Source organism: Ranitomeya imitator, chromosome 4, assembly GCF_032444005.1.
Source record: "Ranitomeya imitator isolate aRanImi1 chromosome 4, aRanImi1.pri, whole genome shotgun sequence".
Lineage (NCBI taxonomy): Eukaryota > Metazoa > Chordata > Amphibia > Anura > Dendrobatidae > Ranitomeya > Ranitomeya imitator.
In genome coordinates, this window is record NC_091285.1 from 254665546 (window position 1) to 254686963 (window position 21418).

General features: G+C 42.6%; 1 protein-coding gene across 4 annotated transcripts in view; it reads left to right on the plus strand.

The window, feature by feature from the left end:
- PAWR (pro-apoptotic WT1 regulator) overlaps positions 1 to 21418 on the plus strand; it is a 205525-nt gene that overhangs the window by 139877 nt on the left and 44230 nt on the right. For all 4 annotated transcript variants that reach the window (XM_069764518.1, XM_069764516.1, XM_069764517.1 and 1 more), the window contains exon 4: positions 6801 to 6829. In XM_069764518.1, the coding sequence (XP_069620619.1) occupies positions 6801 to 6829 (29 nt within the window). The remainder of the gene's footprint in view (positions 1 to 6800; positions 6830 to 21418) is intronic.

Below are 21418 nucleotides of genomic sequence, written 5' to 3' on the forward strand. Positions count from 1 at the left end.
CCATAGCCTCCATGTGTGCAGCACCCCATAGCCTCCCCATGTGCGGCATGTTACCCCCATAGCCTCCCCATGTGCTTCATGTCACCCCCATAGCCTCCCCATGTGCTTCATGTCACCCCCATAGAATTCCCACATTTACCCTATAGAATCCCCATGTTCACTCCCATAGAATCCCCATGTTCACTCCCATTGAATCCCTATATTCACCCCATAGAATCCCTGTGTTCACCCCATAGAATCCTAATGTTCATACAAATGAAAAAAAAAAAAAAACACCAATTACCTTGGTCCCGTTCCCGTCTACTGCTGCTGTTTCCGATGCGCTGACTCTCCGGCAGTACACAGCTGACGCAATGACATGACATCATCGCATCACCTCTTTTACACGCTGATTGGTGGAGGAAGTGGCCGAAGGCCCCTCCTCCACTAATGCTAACTGCGGGAGAGAGTGGGCAGGCACGGTGCGGACCTCAGATTTTCAGTCCCATGGCTGTCTCGGTCTGTAGGCTGGACTCAGACAGCCAGAGGGCCAGATGTGGCCCGTGGGTCGCACTTTGCCCAGGTCTGGAGTAGCTGCCTCAGGAACCTGGATACCTGGAGTGCTCCTGATAATCAGCTGTTATGCTCCGAACAGCTGATTATTGGGAGCACTCCAGGTATCCAGGTTACCAATGCAGCTATTCAGTAAGCGCTATAGCTATTCACATAAGGAGATATCCAAAGATATTCGCTTATCCCTACTAATTATGTAATGGTGATGGGGTGCTGAGAAACTTTGCTGGTCCCTTTGCATGGCAGGAAACCAAGCAAACTAGGGCACATGTATCAAAAGCTATATAACAGAAATACCATCCTCAACATTGAAATTGCAGCACCAAAATTTTAAAGCTGTGGAATTATGAAAAACACAGGATTGATGGACATGTCAATGATATGCAAATGATGAAAAATGGAATCAAAATGTTGAAAGCACATTGATTTATTTAGATTAGATCACACAGGCTGCTCATAGCAGCAACAATGTGGCTTGACGTAGTTCTGTTGAAAATGGCACTTAGGACAATTTGGAGAAATTGCTGTGCCACAACCAATTTAACCCCTTCCCGACCCATGACACCACGTAGGCGTCATGAAAGTCGGTGCCAATCCGACCCATGACGCCTATGTGGCGTCATGGAAAGATCGCGTCCCTGCAGATCGGGTGAAAGGGTTAACTCCAATTTCACCCGATCTGCAGGGACAGGGGGAACACTGATGTGCCCCCCCACCCCACTGATCTCCCCCCCCCCCCAGTCCTTCGATCTGCGGTCCGCTCCCCTCCGTCCTGTGCTCCGCTCCCCCATCCTCCTGTCCGCTCCCCCATGCTCCTATGCCACCCCCCCCGTGCTCCGACGCCCCCCCCATGCCCCGATCTCCCCCCCCTTATACTTACCGAGGCTCCCGGTGTCCGTCCGTCTTCTCCATGGGCGCCGCCATCTTCCAAAATGGCGGGCGCATCCGCAGTGCGCCCGCCGAATCTGCCGGCCGGCAGATTCGTTCCATGTACATTTTGATCACTGTGATTAAACCTATCACAGTGATCAAAATAAAAAAAAAAAGTAAATGAACCCCCCTTTATCACCCCCATAGGTAGGGACAATAATAAAATAAAGAATTTTTTTTTTTCCCACTACAGTTAGAACTAGGGTTAGGGAATGTGCACACATATTCTGGTCCTGTGCTTATTTTTCCGCAGCGGTTTTTAAAAATCCACAGTGCAAAACCGCTGTGGATTTACCGTGGTTTTTCTGGTGATTTCACTGCGGTTTTCTATTGGAGCAGTTGTAAAACCGCTGCAGAATCCACAGAAAGAAGTGAAATGTGTTTCCGCGCAGTTTTTTCCGCAGCATGTGCGCAGCGTTTTTTGTAAACTCATGGGAAACTGCTGCGGACCCGCAGCGGCGGAAACGCTGTGGATCCGCAGCGTTTTCCGCATCGTGAGCACATACCCTTAGAATTAGGCTATGTGCACACGGTGCAGATTTGGCTGCGGATCCACAGCGGATTTGGCTGCGGATCCGCAGCGGATTGGCCGCTGTGGATTCGTAGCAGTTTTCCATCAGCTTTACAGTTCCATGTAAACCTATGGAAAACCAAATCCGCTGTGCCCATGGTGCGGAAAATACCGCGCGGGAAAGCTGTGTTGTATTTTCCGCAGCATGTCAATTCTTTTTGCGGATTCCACAGCGTTTTACACCTGGTCCTCAATAGGAATCTGCAGGTGAAATCTGCACAAAAAACACTGGAAATCCACGGTAAATCCGCAGGTAAAACGCAGTGCCTTTTACCCGCGGATTTTTCAAAAATGGTACGGAAAAATCTCACACGAATCCGCAACGTGGTCACATAGCCTTAGGGTTAGGGTTGGAATTAGGGCTAGGGTTTGAAATAGCGTTAAGATTAAGCTTGTGGTTAGGGTTATGGTTAGGGATGTGTTGGGGTTAGGGTTGTGGTTAGGGGTGTGTTGGGGTTAGGGTTTGGATTAGGGTTAGGGTTGGGATTAGGGTTAGGGGTGTGTTGGGGTTAGGGCTGTGGTTAGGGGTGTGTTGGGGTTAGGGTTGTGATTAGGGTTATGGCTAGAGTTGAGATTAGGGTTAGGGGTGTGTTGGGGTTAGTGTTGGAGTTAGAATTGAGGGGTTTCCACTGTTTAGGCACATCAGGGGTCTCCAAACGCAACATGGCGCCACCATTGATTCCAGCCAATTTTGCGTTCAAAAAGTCAAATGGTGCTCCCTCCCTTCCGAGCCCCGACATGCGCCAAGACAGTGGTTTACCCCAACATATGGGGTACCAGCATACTCGGGACAAACTGGGCAACAACTATTGGGGTCCAATTTCTCCTGCTACCCTTGTGAAAATAAAAAACTGCTTGCTAAAACATCATTTTTGAGGAAAGAAAAATTATTTTTTTATTTTCACGGCTCTGCGTTATCAACTTCTGTGAAGCACTTGGGGGTTCAAAGTGCTCACCACATATCTAGATAAGTTCCTTTGGGGGTCTACTTTCCAAAATAGGGTTACTTGTGGGGGGGTTTTACTGTTTAGGCACATCAGGGGCTCTGCAAATGCAACGTGACGCCCGCAGACCATTCCATCAAAGTCTGCATTTCAAACCGCCACTACTTCCCTTCCGAGCCCCGACGTGTGCCCAATCAGTAGTTTACCCCCTCATATGGGGTATCAGCGTACTCAGGACAAACTGGGCAACAATTATTGGGGTCCAATTTCTCCTGTTACCCTTGTGAAAAAAAAATTGCTTGCTAAAAAATCATTTTGAGGAAGGAAAAATTCTTTTTTTATTTTCACTGCTCTGCGTTGTAAACTTCTGTGAAGCACTTGGGGGATCAAAGTGCTCACCACATATCTAGATAAGTTCATTGGGGGGTCTAGTTTTCAAAATGGGGTCACTTGTGGGGGGTTTCTACTGTTTAGGCACATCAGTGACTCTCCAAACGTAACATGATGCCCGCAGACCATTCCATCAAAGTCTGCATTCCAAAATGTCACTACTTCCCTTCTGAGCCCCAACGTGTGCCCAAACAGTGCTTCCCCCCCCCACACAGGAGAAACTGGACAACAACTTTTGGGGTCCAATTTCTCCTGTTACTCTTGTGAAAATAAAAAATTGCGGGCTAAAAAATAATTTTTGAGGAAAGAAAAACGATTTTTTATTTTCACGGCTCTGCGTTATAAACTTCTGTGACGCACTTGGGGGTTTAAAGTGGTCAATGCACATCTAGGTTAGTTCCATGGGAGGTCTAGTTTCCAAAATGGGGTCACATGTGGGGGAGCTCAAATGTTTAGGCACACAGAGGCTCTCCAAACGCGACATGGTGTCCGCTAACGATTGGAGCTAATTTTTCATTCAAAAGTCAAATGGCGCTCCTTCCCTTCCGAGCCTTGCCGTGTGCCCAAACAGTGGTTTGTGACCACATATGAGGTATCGGTGTACTCAGGAGAAATTTCCCAACACATTTTAGGATCCATTTTATCCTGTTGCCCATGTGGAAATGAACAAATTGAGGCTAAAAGAAATGTTTTGTGAAATAAAAGTACTTTTTCATTTTTACGGATCAATTTGTGAAGCACCTGGGGGTTCAAAGTGCTCACTATGTATCTAGATAAGTTCCTTGGGGGGGTCTAGTTTCCACAATGGGGTCACTTGTGGGGGAGCTCCAAAGTTTAGGCACACAGGGGCTCTCCAAACACGACATGGTGTCCGCTAAAGATTGGAGCCAATTTTTCATTGAAAAAGTCAAATGGCGCTCCTTCCCTTCCGAGCCCTGTCGTGCACCCAAACAGTAGCCCCCCCCCCCCCTCCCCCACACATATGGGGTATCGGCGTACTCAGGACAAATTGTACAATAACTTTTGGTGTCCAGTTTCTCTTTTTACCCTTGGGAAAATAAAAAAATTGTTGCTAAAAAATCATTTTTGTGACTAAAAAGTTAAATGTTCATTTTTTCCTTCCATGTTGCTTCTGCTGCTGTGAAGCACCTGAAGGGTTAATAAACTTCTTGAATGTGGTTTTGAGCACCTTGAGGGGTGCAGTTTTTAGAATGGTGTCACTTTTGGGTATTTTCAGCCATATAGACCCCTCAAACTGACTTCAAATGTGAGGTGGTCCCTAAAAAAAATGGTTTTGTAAATTTTTCTGTAAAAATGAGAAATCGCTGGTCAACTTTTAACCCTTATAACTTCCTAGCAAAAAGAAAATTTGTTTCCAAAATTGCGCTGATTTAAGGTAGACAAGTGGGTAATGTTATTTATTAACTATTTTGTGTCACATATCTCTCTCGTTTAACAGAATAAAAATTCAAAATTTGAAAATTGCGAAATTTTCAAAATTTTAGCCAAATTTCCATTTTTTTTCTAACAAATAAACACAAAAATTATCGACCTAAATTTACCACTAACATGAAGCCCAATATGTCACGAAAAAACAATCTCAGAACCGCTAGGATTCGTTGAAGCGTTCCTGAGTTATTACCTCATAAAGGGACACTGGTCAGAATTGCAAAAAACGGCCAGGTCATTAAGGTCAAAATAGGCTGGGTCATGAAGGGGTTAATATAACGCCGAGCTGTTACTGTACCTCCAATGAAGACTGGAAAATCTAACTACCTCACATCATCCCTGGAGTATGACCGATTTGGCATTCCATCCTAAAGGTCTCTTCAAAGCGTTACCTACGTGGGCTTTGAAAAATCACGAGTAGTGATCCATACTGTAATACAATTAAAATTACCGGTATTAATATTATTTATTGTTATAGCGCCATTTATTCTAAGGCGCTTTACATGTGAGGAGGGGTATACATAATAAAAACAAGTACAATAATCTTAAACAACACAAGTCATAACTGGTACAGGAGGAGTGAGGACCCTGGCCGCGAAGGCTCACAATCTACAAGGGATGGGTGAGGATACAGTAGGTGAAGATAGAGCTGGTCATGCAGCGGTTTGGTTGATCGGTGGTTACTGCAGGTTGTAGGCTTGTCGTATATGTCACATACCAAGCCTAAGACACCAAATAATGTCTGCAAAAACCATGATTGACCTCACACCACTGCTCTCAAAGGCTATCATCCTGTAGAGCAGTGTTCCCCAACTCCGGTCCTCAAGAGCCACCAACAGGTCATGTTTTCAGGATTTCCTTTGTATTGCACAGGTGATTTAATTATTGCCTGTGCAGGTGATGCAATGACTTGTTGGTGGCTCTTGAGGACCGGAGTTGGGGAACACTGCTGTAGAGCAAGATGGCAATGCAGGCGGTAATAGAGGTCTGTTAGTCAAAAAAAAATGCCTATCTAAAAACAGACCTTTTTCTATGTATATGTATTTTTTGATAACTATTCAATAAATTGTTTATTGCATATTATTTTGGTTATCCTCTTTGTCTTTCATTATTAGAATTGTTTTTCTAGTATATTGATATTTCCTCTATTAGACAATCTTTCGGTGATATGTTTTGTTTTGTCAGGGGAGTTTAGTAATTATTTGGTGGAGAAATATTGTAGGTTACTAGCAATAGAGGTCTCTTCCAGGATGAGACTTGCTTTTGTATTTGATGTTATGACAGCCAGCAATTGGTCTGAAGATTACATGGGCAATGTTATAAGAAAGCCATCTTGAGGGCATGTTGCCTGCATGACTTAAACATGCTACTATTGCCATCAGTGTCTCCAGACTTGATTCCTGTTGAGCATATCTTGGGCGTCATTGATTGGCATTTGTAAAGGTAGGCGTCATCCGTGGATCTGGATGATTTGCATGCCCAAGTGCATTCAGTGTGGCAGAACCTTTCTTCAGACAACCATTAATTAACCAAAAATAATAACGTTACTATGAACCTCGGTATTTGACCAAGTAGCCTGGTGTGCTGACATCAGAATATTCATTGGTCCTCACAGATACAAGAACTTTTCCCTATAATTAGTGTACTCTGTAAAAGTTCTACAGTTGGATTGCATCTATCTGTGGTTTCATTCATGGATCTTAAGTGGTCAGTGCAGACTTGATTCAGCAAGTCACATATAAATACAAGTTACATTTTCTGTACATGAGATAAGTTGTAGGACAGTCAAATTTTCCTTCTTTTATGCTGATGCAAAAATCTTTGGATTTTGGCAAAGGAATATTGGCTTTTTACTTCTTCAAACCCATATGTGCATAATTCCAAATACTGCTGTGTTCCACAGAAAAATATCCAACATTTGATATTGAATTATTTACTATTAATTTATGTTTGTTTTTGTTTAGGAAAGAAATGTGCCAAACAGATACAAGAGGTAAGAATGGGAGAAACCCTAATAATGTTGAATGCTAATTTGTAATGTACCTAGTGTATTGCATTGTTGAACTAAAAATGTCCTAAATCTAATACAAATAATCACATCTGAAGTACGAGAGACGTTTTTCCGCTGCGAAGGTGGATAAGGTAATGATCACTTTCAACCCACTCCCACTATTTGAGTATTTTACAAGATCATGGACAAATGTACATATGTATTGTACCTGCTATTGTACTGAGTAAGAAACTAGGAAAACAGGAAATTCTCCAGCATTGGATATATAACTTAAAGTTCACATATATTTGTTCTTCATAAAAGTTTCATACAGGCATACCAATAGTAATCCAATCGACTGACCGACGCATTTCGACTTAAACAGTCTGAATCCTGGACTATTACATAGGAGTGCTAGTGCTACTTTTATACCTGCCCCCTGCCACACACCTGGGAATTCGTTAATCAATTGGTGCTGTGTGTATACAATTAATCCTGTGTTGTGCAGGAGATGGAAAGATATAATTGAAATACAACATGCAAAGAATAAAAAACCCTGGTAATCAGTAATAAATATATTAATTATATTGCAAAATGAAGTCCTGTCTTATGTATGTGGAACTCTTGTGTGCAACTTGAAAATCCAATATGATTCTCGGTTTAGGATATTTCTTTTTAAATCACCTCCTCTGAATGGTCTGAACATCTTTGCAATTCCTGGAGACCTAAGGGATCTGGTATCCTCTTTATGTGTTTGTAAAAAATGTCTCCCAACCACAGATATATTTACTGCTGTGGGATAAGTTGCATCTGAAAGATGTCTCCTGATGCATTTTATAAGGGGACCCGATGAACATGCGACGTATTGTATTTTACGTTCTATACATTCTATCATATATATTACCCCTGTCATGTTGCAATTAATAAAATTGTGTATTGTATAGTGTTCTCCTGTAGTATTACACACAAAATTTGTGGTTTTATTTACATGGTTGAAGTCTTTGCATGGTATGTGTCCACATTTAAAGAAACCTTTATAAGGAAGCCAAGAAACTTTGCCTGTATTATTTCACTCTTAAAAAAAACACTAGTTGACCAGATTGATCACAAAGTAGACTATTTGTTTTGCCACAAATCAAATATCTAATTTAAAAAAAATATCTTCAAGTTTTTTGTCTTGGTTGAGGATTGGAAGGTATTTTTTTATGATTGCTACTATACAGGTCCTTCTCAAAAAATTAGCATATAGTGTTAAATTTCATTATTTACCATAATGTAATGATTACAATTAAACTTTCATATATTATAGATTCATTATCCACCAACTGAAATTTGTCACGTCTTTTATTGTTTTAATACTGATGATTTTGGCATACAACTCCTGATAACCCAAAAAACCTGTCTCAATAAATTAGCATATCAAGAAAAGGTTCTCTAAACGACCTATTACCCTAATCTTCTGAATCAACTAATTAACTCTAAACACATGCAAAAGATACCTGAGGCTTTTATAAACTCCCTGCCTGGTTCATTACTCAAAACCCCCATCATGGGTAAGACTAGCGACCTGACAGATGTCAAGAAGGCCATCATTGACACCCTCAAGCAAGAGGGTAAGACCCAGAAAGAAATTTCTCAACAAATAGGCTGTTCCCAGAGTGCTGTATCAAGGCACCTCAATGGTAAGTCTGTTGGAAGGAAACAATGTGGCAGAAAACGCTGTACAACGAGAAGAGGAGACCGGACCCTGAGGAAGATTGTGGAGAAGGACCGATTCCAGACCTTGGGGAACCTGAGGAAGCAGTGGACTGAGTCTGGTGTGGAAACATCCAGAGCCACCGTGCACAGGCGTGTGCAGGAAATGGGCTACAGGTGCCGAAATGGGCTACAGAGAAGCAGCACTGGACTGTTGCTAAGTGGTCCCAAGTACTTTTTTTCTGATGAAAGCAAATTTTGCATGTCATTCGGAAATCAAGGTGCCAGAGTCTGGAGGAAGACTGGGGAGAAGGAAATGCCAAAATGCCTGAAGTCCAGTGTCAAGTACCCACAGTCAGTGATGGTGTGGGGTGCCATGTCAGCTGCTGGTGTTGGTCCACTGTGTTTCATCAAGGGCAGGGTCAATGCAGCTAGCTATCAGGAGATTTTGGAGCACTTCATGCTTCCATCGGCTGAAATGCTTTATGGAGATGAAGATTTCATTTTTCAGCACGACCTGGCACCTGCTCACAGTGCCAAAACCACTGGTAAATGGTTTACTGACCATGGTATTACTGTGCTCAATTGGCCTGCCAACTCTCCTGACCTGAACCCCATAGAGAATCTGTGGGATATTGTGAAGAGAAAGTTGAGAGACGCAAGACCCAACACTCTGGATGAGCTTAAGGCCACTATTGAAGCATCCTGGGCCTCCATAACATCTCAGCAGTGTCACAGGCTGATTGCCTCCATGCCACGCCGCATTGAAGCAGTCATTTCTGCCAAAGGATTCCCGACCAAGTATTGAGTGCATAGCTGAACATTATTATTTGATGGTTTTTTTGTTTGTTATTAAAAAACACTTTTATTTGATTGGATGGGTGAAATATGCTAATTTATTGAGACAGGTTTTTTGGGTTATCAGGAGTTGTATGCCAAAATCATCAGTATTAAAACAATAAAAGACGTGACAAATTTCAGTTGGTGGATAATGAATCTATAATATATGAAAGTTTAATTGTAATCATTACATTATGGTAAATAATGAAATTTAACACTATATGCTAATTTTTTGAGAAGGACCTGTATTCTGGTATTAAGGGCTATACTGTGTTGAAAAGGTAATAAATGTTTTATTTGGGTTTCTATTGATTTTCTTACTTTTTTCTTTTCTGTCAGTAGTTTTTCTCTCTTAATATTATCCAGGATGGATTCCACTCTTTTCTGGGACCAATGTGCATAGCCCCTTTGTTCAAGTCTGTTAAAACCACCTTCAATTCTTTTTATATGTTTCCTGTGAAGAACAATTCCTTATTAGTTCTCTCCTATTGGGATGTTATTAATAAAATGGGGTGCATGACATGAATGGGCTTCCAGTATGGAATTGTTACATGTGGGTTTCCTGTAGGGGTAAATAATTATTGATTTTGCAGACACCGTATATACTCGAGTACTCGGCACGCAAAAAATAAACCCTCACCCGGCCCAAGATCACAGAAAATAGAGACGCTACGGGTCTTGGAAACTGGATTTTTTCATCACTTAAATAAAAAAGAACCTATACATACCGTATATACTCGAGTATAAGCCGACCAGTTACCAATCTGCTCATAAAATAGTCTGCTGCTTCAGCAGTATTCTTCAGTTTGCTTAAAAAATTAAGCAGCAGATTATTTTATGAGCAGATCTAAATTTTGTAGCTGCAGAACATTAGTAAAAAGGGAAGTTGGAACACATTGTACCTTATATTATTGCTTACAGGGGTTTTCATAAGTTGTCTCTTGAGCAGCTTAGAGCTTTGCAGTCTCACCTTACTTCTTGGTTTTTTGAGGGGTGGGTGGTCCTCCTTGAGTTACAGTTCTGGTGAGCAGCTTCATTCTTCTGCTACTCCTGCAACATATTAATGGTCTGGAAGTGCTTGTTCTACACTGTTATTTTAATACACTATATTTTTGTATAGAGATAACATGGAAGTTCTGCTAGTTGCAAGCTGTTTTGTGATTCTGCAGGACTAGTAAGAGCTCTCAGTAGCCGAGAGGAAGGAGGAGGGAGGTGAGCATCTAACTGCTGTATAGAAATCAATTGGCTCAAGGTAAATGGTTTGTATGTTAGGAGTTGGCTCCATGGAAACCAGCTACACACTGTGAAAGATGAAAGGGCACATACAGAAGAATGACAGCAGATAGAAAAAGCAAGTTGGTTGCAAACTTGCTTATTTTCATGTTGTTTAAGTAAAGCAACTTAATAACATTAGAATATCTCTTTAATTCTCATACTATGATAGATGCAGCAGAAATAGCGCAACCTATAAAATTAGACAGGTTATAGTAGATTTAATTTTTCCATTAGTGTCTTGGCATTATGTTGAAATTGAATTTCTTGCTACTGTGAAATTGGGTTGAAACATAAGTGTTTTAATTTTTCAAATTGTGCTTTTCTCTTTATGCCTAAATGGTAAAAATTACTATTACACATTATGGTAACCATAAAATACTGTTTTAATCTTTATTTACTGTACCCTCTTTAATCTAGGATATATGGGTATAATTAAGTGCTAATGCTAACATATAACCTACATACTATCACCATGAGCTTTCTCCTTCGCCTCATTGGGGGACACAGGACTGTGGGTGTATGCTTCTGCCGCCAGGAGGCTGACACTAAGTAAACTTGAAAAAAAGTTAGCTCCTCCTCCATCGTATACACCCTGACACCGGCTACCAGAGACTCCAGTTTATGCTTAGTGTCTCAAGGAGGCACATCTCTGGGTCCTGGATCGTTGGACCCGATTTTTTTCAACATCTTTGGATTGAAGGGGCGATGGACCTTTTTGAGGGTCCGATCTCCCCAAACCATCAACGGGCAAGTACGTGCGATGTTTCTCCACGTATCCTTCCCCGCTACGTGGGATTCTTCACCGGACTAGCCCTGACCACCCTGAGGTAGCTAGACTCCAGGCTGTACAGGTGCCCATAAGATGTCCGTGTGTTCCCCCCTGATTTCTACACCCCTGCGGTGTTAGCTGGGGTGGTGGACGGTCCCTCTCCTTATCCTGGGGATAATGGAGATAGGGTTCCTGCACCGTCATTGGTTCTACCCCTCGATAGTGCGGTATGACAAGGGGGGCTCCTGGCATTACCTGCGCTCCGGGAGTGCGGTGCCTTTTTTCAGCGATGCTGAGGCCGGCGTCTTGGTGTGGCGGCGCTGTGGCATGGTCTGGCGCTGCGGCGTTGGGACAGCAGTGCTGCGGCGTGATCCGGCGCTGCAGCGTTAGGACTGCTGCGCTGCAGCGTGATCCGGCGCTGCGGCGTTGGGTCGGCGGCGCTGCAGCGTTGTCCGGCGCTGTGGCGTTATGTCGGCGACGCTGTGGCGCAGCTACGCTGCAGCGTGGTCCGGCGGCGCGCGGCGTTAGGAGCGGCGCTGCGGGTATGATCAGCGCCGCTGTCCCCCCAGAGGCTTCGGCCCTGCCTGGCCGCTTCGGGCGTGGAGCAGCTTCCTGGAGCCGGGACTTCCGGCCATCGGACCGCGCTGTGAGGCTCCGCCCCCTCCGGCGCGTCACTTTCGGTTCCGGCTCTCCTCGCTCTAAGGGGGGAAAAATTGAGGCCCCGGCTTTGGGCCTGCTCCAGGCCGCAGCATCGTTTGGCGGTCCCTCCCCCCTAAGGCCTGCTGTGCATATAAGACAGCGCTTTTGGGCTCCGCATCGTGCTTTCAGGATCCATCACGGTACTCGTGGGGACACAGGACTGGGGTAAGTGCTTCTCCCTCCATCTGGCTGAAGCATTCCTTATTTCCCTGTCTCTGGCCCTGGGTATAGCATTACGGATCGTTATGTCTAGAAGGGTTAAGACTCACACGGTTCTTTTTACCAGTTGTGTATCTTGTAGTGCCCTTTTTCCGCACGCCCAAAGTAATCGCCTCTGCGAGGCCTGTGACTCTGAACGCGTCCAGGAGCCCCCCCCTGCCAGTTCTCCAGTAGTCTCTCTGGCTCCGGTCCCTCAAGCAGATGCTGGGGTAGCTCCACCGGAATGGGTCACGTCCTTGTCACAATCCATGGCGTCCCTTACTGAAGCGATCAAATCTCTGCAGACCCCGGCGGTCGGTACCGGTAATCCACCTGTCTCAGAGAGGGCCTCGGGGTCTCAGGAGTCTTTGGCCTGCAGGGGCCGCGCTCTCACTCGACAGACGCATGGAAAGCGGAATCGCAAAGGGTCGCCCAGGCACTCAGGTGCTTCCGCATCCTGGAGTTCCCCATCCCGCTCTCCTTCCCCTGCAGAAAGCGGGGAAATTGAGACTGACTACGAGTCGGAAGATCCCTACAGCCGTCTCGGAAAATCTCTTTTTTAGGCATGATTTTCGACACCTCTCAAGCCCTATCAATCCTTCCCCAGGACAAGGTCCTAGCCCTTCGGCGGGAAGTGACGAATCTTCTACAACCATACCCTCATACGATTCGGTCCGGGATGAGGGTGTTAGGAAAGATGGTTGCAACCATAGAGGCAGTTCCGTTTGCACAGCTTCATCGTCGACCCCTCCAACGAGCAATCCTGTCAGTGTGGAACAGAAATCCTCTCTCTCTCAACCGCAGATTTCGGTTGTCTTTCCAGATCAAGCAGGCTCTCTCTTGGTGGCTAAACAGCCCATCTCTACTCAGGGGGAAGCCCTTTCCTCCAACCAATTGGCTAGTGGTCACAACAGATGCCAGTCTCCTGGGTTGGGGAGCAGTGTTCTTCCATCACACAGCTCAGGGACGCTGGTCTCCTCGGGAATCAGATCTCCCCATCAATATCTTAGAGATTCGAGCAGTACGGCTAGCCTTGTTATGTTTTCACCATCTTCTGGCGGGTCGCCCTGTCCGAATTCAATCGGACAACGCCACAGCGATAGCTTACATAAATCACCAGGGGGGCACCCGCAGCAAGGCAGCCATGCAGGAGGTAAAACAGATTCTACTCTGGGCGGAGAGAAATCACTCTGTGATCTCAGCGGTCCACATTCCGGGTGAAGAAAACTGGGCGGCAGATTTCCTAAGCCGTCAGGGTCTAGCCTCCGGGGAATGGTCTCTCCATCCCGAGGTTTTTTTGCAGATATGCCATCTTTGGGGAACTCCAGACGTGGATCTAATGGCGTCCAAGGTGAATGCCAAGGTGCCCAGTTTTTTCTCTCGGTACCGAGATCCCCAGGCTATCGCCGTGGATGCGCTGGTACTGTCTTGGAACCAATTTCATCTCTCTTATCTGTTCCCTCCTCTGGCACTGCTCCCGAGGGTAATCAAGAAGATCAAATCGGAGAGAGTGCCGGCCATCCTGATCGCTCCGGATTGGCCACGACGGATCTGGTATGCAGACCTGGTACAACTTCTCGCCGGGGTTCCATGGCGGCTCCCCGATCGGCCGGATCTTCTATCTCAAGGGCCGATCTCCCACCAGAACTCAGGGGTCCTACGTTTGACGGCCTGGCCGTTGAATCTTGGGTTTTAACTCAGGCAGGGTTTTCTCAAAAAGTAGCTGATACCATGATCAGTGCACGTAAGCCCGTCTCGGCCAGGATTTACTATCACACTTGGAAGGTTTTCCTTTCCTGGTGTAGAGTGCGCAGGCTGCCTCCTCTGCGTTTTTCCATTCCTAACATTCTAGCCTTCCTTCAAGCAGGCCTTGATTCTGGGCTTGCTCCAAGTACCCTTAAAAGGCAGATTTCGGCTTTATCTGTCCTTTTTCAGCGCAAGATTGCTACTAATCGTCAGGTCAGGATTTTTTTCCAGGGAGTCGCTCATAAGGTCCCTCCTTATAAGACTCCTTTGGAAGCTTGGGACCTTAATCTGGTCTTAAGGGCTTTACAGAACGCTCCTTTTGAGCCCCTGCAAGATGTTTCTTTGATGTTTCTTTCCTGGAAAGTTGTATTTTTAGTGGCTATAACATCCATTAGACGGGTATCGGAGCTGGCAGCTCTTTCTTGTCGTCCCCCTTTTCTGCAATTTCATCAGGACAAGGTAGTTCTCAGACCGGCACCGTCCTTTTTGCCAAAGGTTGTTTCATCTTTTCACATCAATGAAGATATTGTTCTGCCCTCTTTTTGTCTGGCACCTACGCACCGTGTAGAAAAAGCTCTCCATACGTTGGATCTGGTGAGGGCTCTGAGGAGGTATATTTCCCGTACGGCTCCTTTTCGCCAGACAGATGCTCTATTTGTCCTTCCGCAGGGTCGCAGGAGGGGATGCGCTGCTTCAAAATCTACCCTGGCCAGGTGGATAAGGGCGACCATTCAGGAGGCTTATCGCACCATGTGCATGACGGTTCCGGCCGGAATCAAGGCTCATTCAACAAGAGCGGTGGGGGCTTCCTGGGCCGTTCGGCACCAGGCCTCAGCAGAACAGGTTTGCAAAGCTGCGACCTGGTCTAGTCTGCATACGTTTGTCAAACATTATAATGTCCACTCCCAGACCTCTGCAGATGCAAGTCTGGGTAGAAGGATTCTTCAAGCGGCAGTGGCGCATTTATAGACAACCATCATCTGGATGTCTTTGACTGGTGAGTTATTTTTCCCACCCAGGGACTGCTTTAGGACATCCCACAGTCCTGTGTCCCCCAATGAGGCGAAGGAGAAATAGGGATTTTTGTGTTACTCACCGTAAAATCCTTTTCTCCGAGACGCTCATTGGGGGACACAGCTCCCTCCCTGGTAGCCTTATGGCTGCTTTGGTTATATCTGATTACATTAGTCAGTAGGATCTTTTCTAGACATAAAGTTTCTGTATTTATGGTGTTACATTATTTTTTTGTGTTTTGTTCTCCTACTGCTTTTTGCACCAAACTGGAGTCTCTGGTAGCCGGTGTCAGGGTGTATACGATGGAGGAGGAGCTAACTTTTTTTCAAGTTTACTTAGTGTCAGCCTCCTGGCGGCAGAAGCATACACCCACAGTCCTGTGTCCCCCAATGAGCGTCTCGGAGAAAAGGATTTTACGGTGAGTAACACAAAAATCCCTATTTCTCATTTATTATATATATATATATATAATATATATATATATATATATATTTTTATACATACAGTGGAGAAAATAAGTGTTCGATACACTGCCGATTTTGCAACTTTTCCCACCTACAAAGAATGACGGGGCCTGTAATTTTTATCATAGATACACTTCAACTATGAGACAGAATCTAAAAATAAAAAGCAGAAAATCACATTGCATCATTTTTACTTAATTAATTAGCATTTTATTGCATGAAATAAGTATTTGATCACCTACAAATCAGCAAGAATTCTGGCTGGAATTCTTCCACTTAAAGATTATGGAGGCCACTGTGCTCTTAGGAACCTTGAGTACTGCATAAATTCTGATGTGACCTTGGCCAGATCTGTGCCTTGCCACAATTCTGTCTCTGAGCTCCTTGGCCAGTTCCTTTGACCTCATGATTCTCATTTCGTCTGACATGCACTTTGAGCTGTGAGACCTTATATAGACAGGTGTGTACCTTTCCAAATCAAGTCCTATCAGTTTAATTAAACACAGCTGGCCTCCAATGAAGGAGGTGCTCTGTGCTTGGGCCCGCAGGATCGACAGGTATATATACTTTTAGGATTACGTCTATTCCCATACATCCTACAGCGGATATTGGCGCGCATGTATTTGTTTGGATAGTGCAGCGGAGGACATAAGGCACACATTTGTTTGTTTTTTGCCTTTTTTATGCATTTTTTTGCACAGATGATACTTATGATTATATGTATTTGCACATTTTGCTATTGAGGACATTTTTCAATTAGTTATTTACCATATTTATATTTATTTTTATTTTTTGCACTCAGCACTTTTTTTGCACGTGCAATATTATCTCCTCTGTACGCACAAAAAACATAATAATTTTTTTACATGCACGCATAATTAGATTGTGGGACCGTTTCCATATATATATATTTTTTTATATTGTATATTGTACCTGTCTACCTGTGTGTATTTATCCCCCAAGCACTTGCACTTTTGTGCTTATGTTGCCATATTATAAATAAAGGCTTTTTATCTGATTTATCTTTTTGTGGCCTTTTTACATATGTAAGAATTTTCTTTTATGTATACACATATATAATTCATTTATTTGGAGCCCCTTTTTTGGTTTTTGATATCTTTATATTATACCCGGGTGGTCTGCCACTCTTTTTACTTTTTAGCAACTAGTGAGTAGTGGTTATATGTGTGTGTGTATGTATGTATATGTGTGTATGTATATGTGTATATATATATATATATATAGGTATACATTTTTTATTATTTATCACTTTTTATATATATTTAACTCTACTGTTGCTATTTCGTTTTTCCAATGAAGGAGTAGAACCTTCTCAAGGAGGATCATAAGGAAATGGACAGCATGTGACTTAGGCTACGTTCACATTAGCGTTGCGTCGGGCGCAGCCGCGGCGACGCATGCGTCATGCGCTCCTATATTTAACATGGGGGCGCATGGACATGTGTTGTCTTGCGTTTTGTGACGCATGTGTCATTTTTGGCGCAAGCGTCAGGGCGCAGAGGACGCAGCAAGTTGCATTTTTTGCGTCCAAAATCAAGCCAAAAATGGATGCATGCATCACAAAACAATGCGTTTTTGCATGCATTTTTGCATGCGTTGTGCATTGCGTCGCCGACGCAACACAGAACAACGCAAATGTGAACGTAGCCTTAAATATGAGTGTCTGAGCATAGGGTCTGAATACTTATGACCATGTGATATGTCAGTTTTTCTTTTTTTATAAATATGCAAACATTTCTACATTTCTAAAAAATAAGAAAAAAGAGAAGCGCACTCACCGGTGATGATTCATCAGATTTATTCGGACATAAACGTGTGTGTTCACTACCCTCCCTGCATTTTAATGTTTATGTCCAAATAAATCTGATGAATCATCACCGGTGAGTGCGCTTCTCTTTTTTCTTATTTTATGGTATGTGCATGAACTGTCACATAAGCAGCACCCCGGCAAGTGATTTTTTTGCCTTATAGGCTATGTACGGCAATATGGTGCACTAGAGGAGTGTCATAAGGGTCTAACTAATAGCAGTGGTGCGGATGTACTTTTTTCTTTCATTTATATGGATTTCTACATTTCTGTTTTTCAAGATAGGGTGCAGAGTGTACATTAACCCCTTTCTGGCATTAAACGTACTATTCCATCCATATGACCTGTGACTTTATTCCCATAGACGAAATAGTACGTCACAGGGGGAGCGCGCCTCATTGCGGCCCGGGTTTCAGCTGATTCTCACAGCTGACACCCAGCACAAAGAGCCAGGAGTGATTACGGACTACTCCTGGCACGTTAACCCCTGAAACACTGGAATCAAACATGATTGCAGCGTTCATGACGACGTCCAGGTCTCCAGACCTGAGAGACTTCCTGTCATGCGCAGTGATGACCAGTAAGGCTACTTTCACACTAGTCCGTCGGTACGGGCCGTCGCAAACTGTCGGCCCGACGTACCGACAGAGAGTGTGTTAATGTAGCACAACGTGGGCAGCGGATGCAGTTTCACAAAGCATCCGCTGCCCATTGTGAGTTCCGGGGAGGAGGGGGCAGAGTTTCGGCCACGCATGCGCGGTCCAAAATTTCGAACCCGACGCACAAAAAAACGTTACATTAAACGTAATTTTTGCGTTGCAGCACCAAAAACACGACGCATCCGTCGCACGACGGATGCGATGTGTGGCCATACGTCGCAATGCGTCGCTAATGCAAGTCTATGGAGAAAAAACGCATCCTGCGGGCAACTTTGCAGGATGCATTTTTTCTCCAAAACGACGCATTGTGACGTCCGTCACACGACACTAGTTTTCCAAATATTTTATTAACATTTTGAAATTCTTTAACAAAGCATTTTTCAGTAGATTGTAATATGCTTCATATCTGAGGAAAATTGGGGAGGGAATAGGAAGGGAGGGGTGAGGAAGAGGTGCTGGGAGAGGAAGAGAAAAATAGGTATGTAAATACCATACCTAGAATAAACCATAAATTTAAACCTTGAATTTTGGGCCACTGACCTAAATATGTAAAAAAGATTAAATAATTGAGAGCCCCCAAAAATGTACTTAACTGTGATTATAAACTAATATTTATCAAGTTATTTAAGTCGTCAACAGCTCCTGCAGTCTATTGATTATTCTGTTGGTTTTGGAAGTTAATGTTCCATTTGTTCCATTTTTTATTGTATTTGTGTAAATATCCATTCGCTATTGCGAATTTAAAGTCTAATGAATTGTGTAAATTTAGATTGTCCACAATGCTAGAGAAACTCGGAACTTCTGATCTCTTCCACATAGCTGCGATTTTGTTCTTAACTATCAACAAGAGGTGAATTATAACAAACCTTATTGAATAATGCAGTTTTTCAGTATCTATGGAAAGGAGTGCTGTTTGAGGTGTAAGGACATAGTCCCTGTTTAGAAGTGTGCCTATGTATCTGGATACTTGGTTCCACAGATTTGTAATTTTTGGGCAGGACCAAAAGATATGAAACAAGTCTCCTTTAATTCCACATCCCCTCCAACACAAAGGCGAGGAGTTTCCTCCGAAGTGAGAAATTCTGTTCGGTGTAAGGTACCACCTTGTTAGTAGTTTATAATATGTTTCGTGTAATTGTAGGGAAATGTTAGAGGACTAGGTGTTTTTTTATTGCATCTTCCCATTGGTCCTTGCTTATATTTAGTTTTAATGATTTCCCCCATTTTATCATATATTTGTTTTTTTGAAATTTGTAGTCTTTATTAAAGATATTGTATAGATACTTTGTACTCCAAAATACCTTGTGATTAGTATTTTTAATTAGTAAATAAGTTGATTCTGTTTTGGAGGGAACCTTAGAGACAAAATCTTGAAGACACTCTTTAATAATATAATAATGTATGAATTCTGATGAAGGAATGTTATATTTTTGTTTGATTTCTGAAAAATTTAATAATTTGTTATTTGCAAGCAGATCTCCTAATTTTTTTATGCCTTTTTGTTCCCATAAGTCTGGTATTTGATGTCCGAACATTGAGGCTATTAGTGAAATTGGAATGTTTTCTCCAAATGCATGTTTATCCTTTTTTCCAGAGGGATTAGCCAATTGGTCCCATGTTTGAACGATAGCTGAAATTATTGGATGATTAGATTTATATTTGTTTAAGTTAAAGATATGTTTGAGAAGAAGGTTTTCCAAAGAAATTGATTTAAGGAGGGATGTTTCCATTTCCAGCCATACTGCGTTCTCTTTTCTATTTAACCAGTTTTGGCTTTGCTTTATTAGATTTGCATTATGATATGCAAATAGATTTGGAAGACCCAACCCCCCATTACTTTTACTTTTATAAAAAATGTCCTTGGAAATCCTCGCTTTTTCCCCATTCCAAATGAAATATAATATTTTTTTGTGACAGTTTTTAAAGAAATCAGGAGGAAATTTCAATGGCAGAGCTCTGAAAATATATAATATTTTTGGGAGGATAATTGATTTGATTGCCAATACTTTGCCCATCCATGAGAGGCTGATTTTGCCCCATGAATGGAGGTCTTTTGTTATTGCAGATAGGATATGTTCCCCGTTAGTATTGGCTAATGTATGTATTTTCTTTGTAAATAGGATACCTAGATATGGGATCTGGTCTTTTTCCCAAGTAAAATCTACTAGTTTTTTTAATGAGTTAATATTTTCTTCAGGTAGGTTAAATTGGAGAATTTTTGATTTGGAGTTATTTATTTTGAATAGAGAAATCAGAGAGAATTCGGCCAATATTTCTAGAAGATTTTTAATAGAATTGAGGGGATCTGTAAGAGTTAATATCATGTCGTCTGCGAATAAGCTTACTTTATATTGTTTATGTCCTATATCAATTCCCAAGATATTTTTGTTTATGCGGATTGTTTCCGCTAGGGGCTCGATAGCCAGGGCGAATAGAAGGGGAGAGAGCGGGCAGCCCTGTCTTGTTCCATTGCTTATTGGAAATGCCTTTGATAGGTTATTATTAACATATATTTTTGCACTTGGGGTCGAGTAAAGGGCAAACACCAATGTCAGCCACTCCTCCTTGAAGCCAAAATTCTCCATAACTATTCTCAGATATTGCCAATTAATCCGGTCAAATGCTTTTTCGACGTCAAGCGCCAGAAAGATAGAAGGAGTATTATTAGAATTAATTTTGCTCAAAATGTTAAGGAGTCTTCTGGTGGCATCAGAAGTTTGTCTTCCCTCGATAAATCCAGATTGATCAGTATTTATTATTTTTGGTAGAATTTTTTTTAGTCTGGTGGCCAAAATTTTTGAATAGATTTTAAGATCTGTATTTATAAGTGATATTGGTCTGTAATTTTTTATTTCATCCAGATCGCTTTGGGGTTTTGGGATCATGATTAAGATAGCTTCGAGCATTTCTTTAGGAAAAAACCCAGAGTTTGAGGCCAGATTAAAAATTTTTGTCATATGGGGAGCAAGATTTTCAGAGAAAGTCATATAGTATTCATTTATTAGCCCATCGGGTCCCGGTGATTTTTGTGATTTGAGATTTTTAATTGTTTCTATAACTTCGGATACAGTAATAGTAGTTGTAAGCTTGGCTAATTTTGAAGATTCTATTTTGGGAAGTTGTAATTTTTTGAGAAAGTACTTTATTTTTGGGGGATCTGGTTTAGATAATGAGGGATTGTCTTTTAAGTTATATAGTTTATGGTAAAACTTGGCAAATTCCTCCACTATATCTGTTGGATGATATTTAATTTCTCCAGAATTATTTTTTATTTTATTTATTCTGTTACGGATTCTTTCTTTTTTGAGTTTGGCTAACATAAATTTTGTTGGTTTATTAGTTTCAGAATAATTTTTAAATTTAGATGCCTTGATGATTTTTTCAAAGTCTTCCGTAATTGCTTTA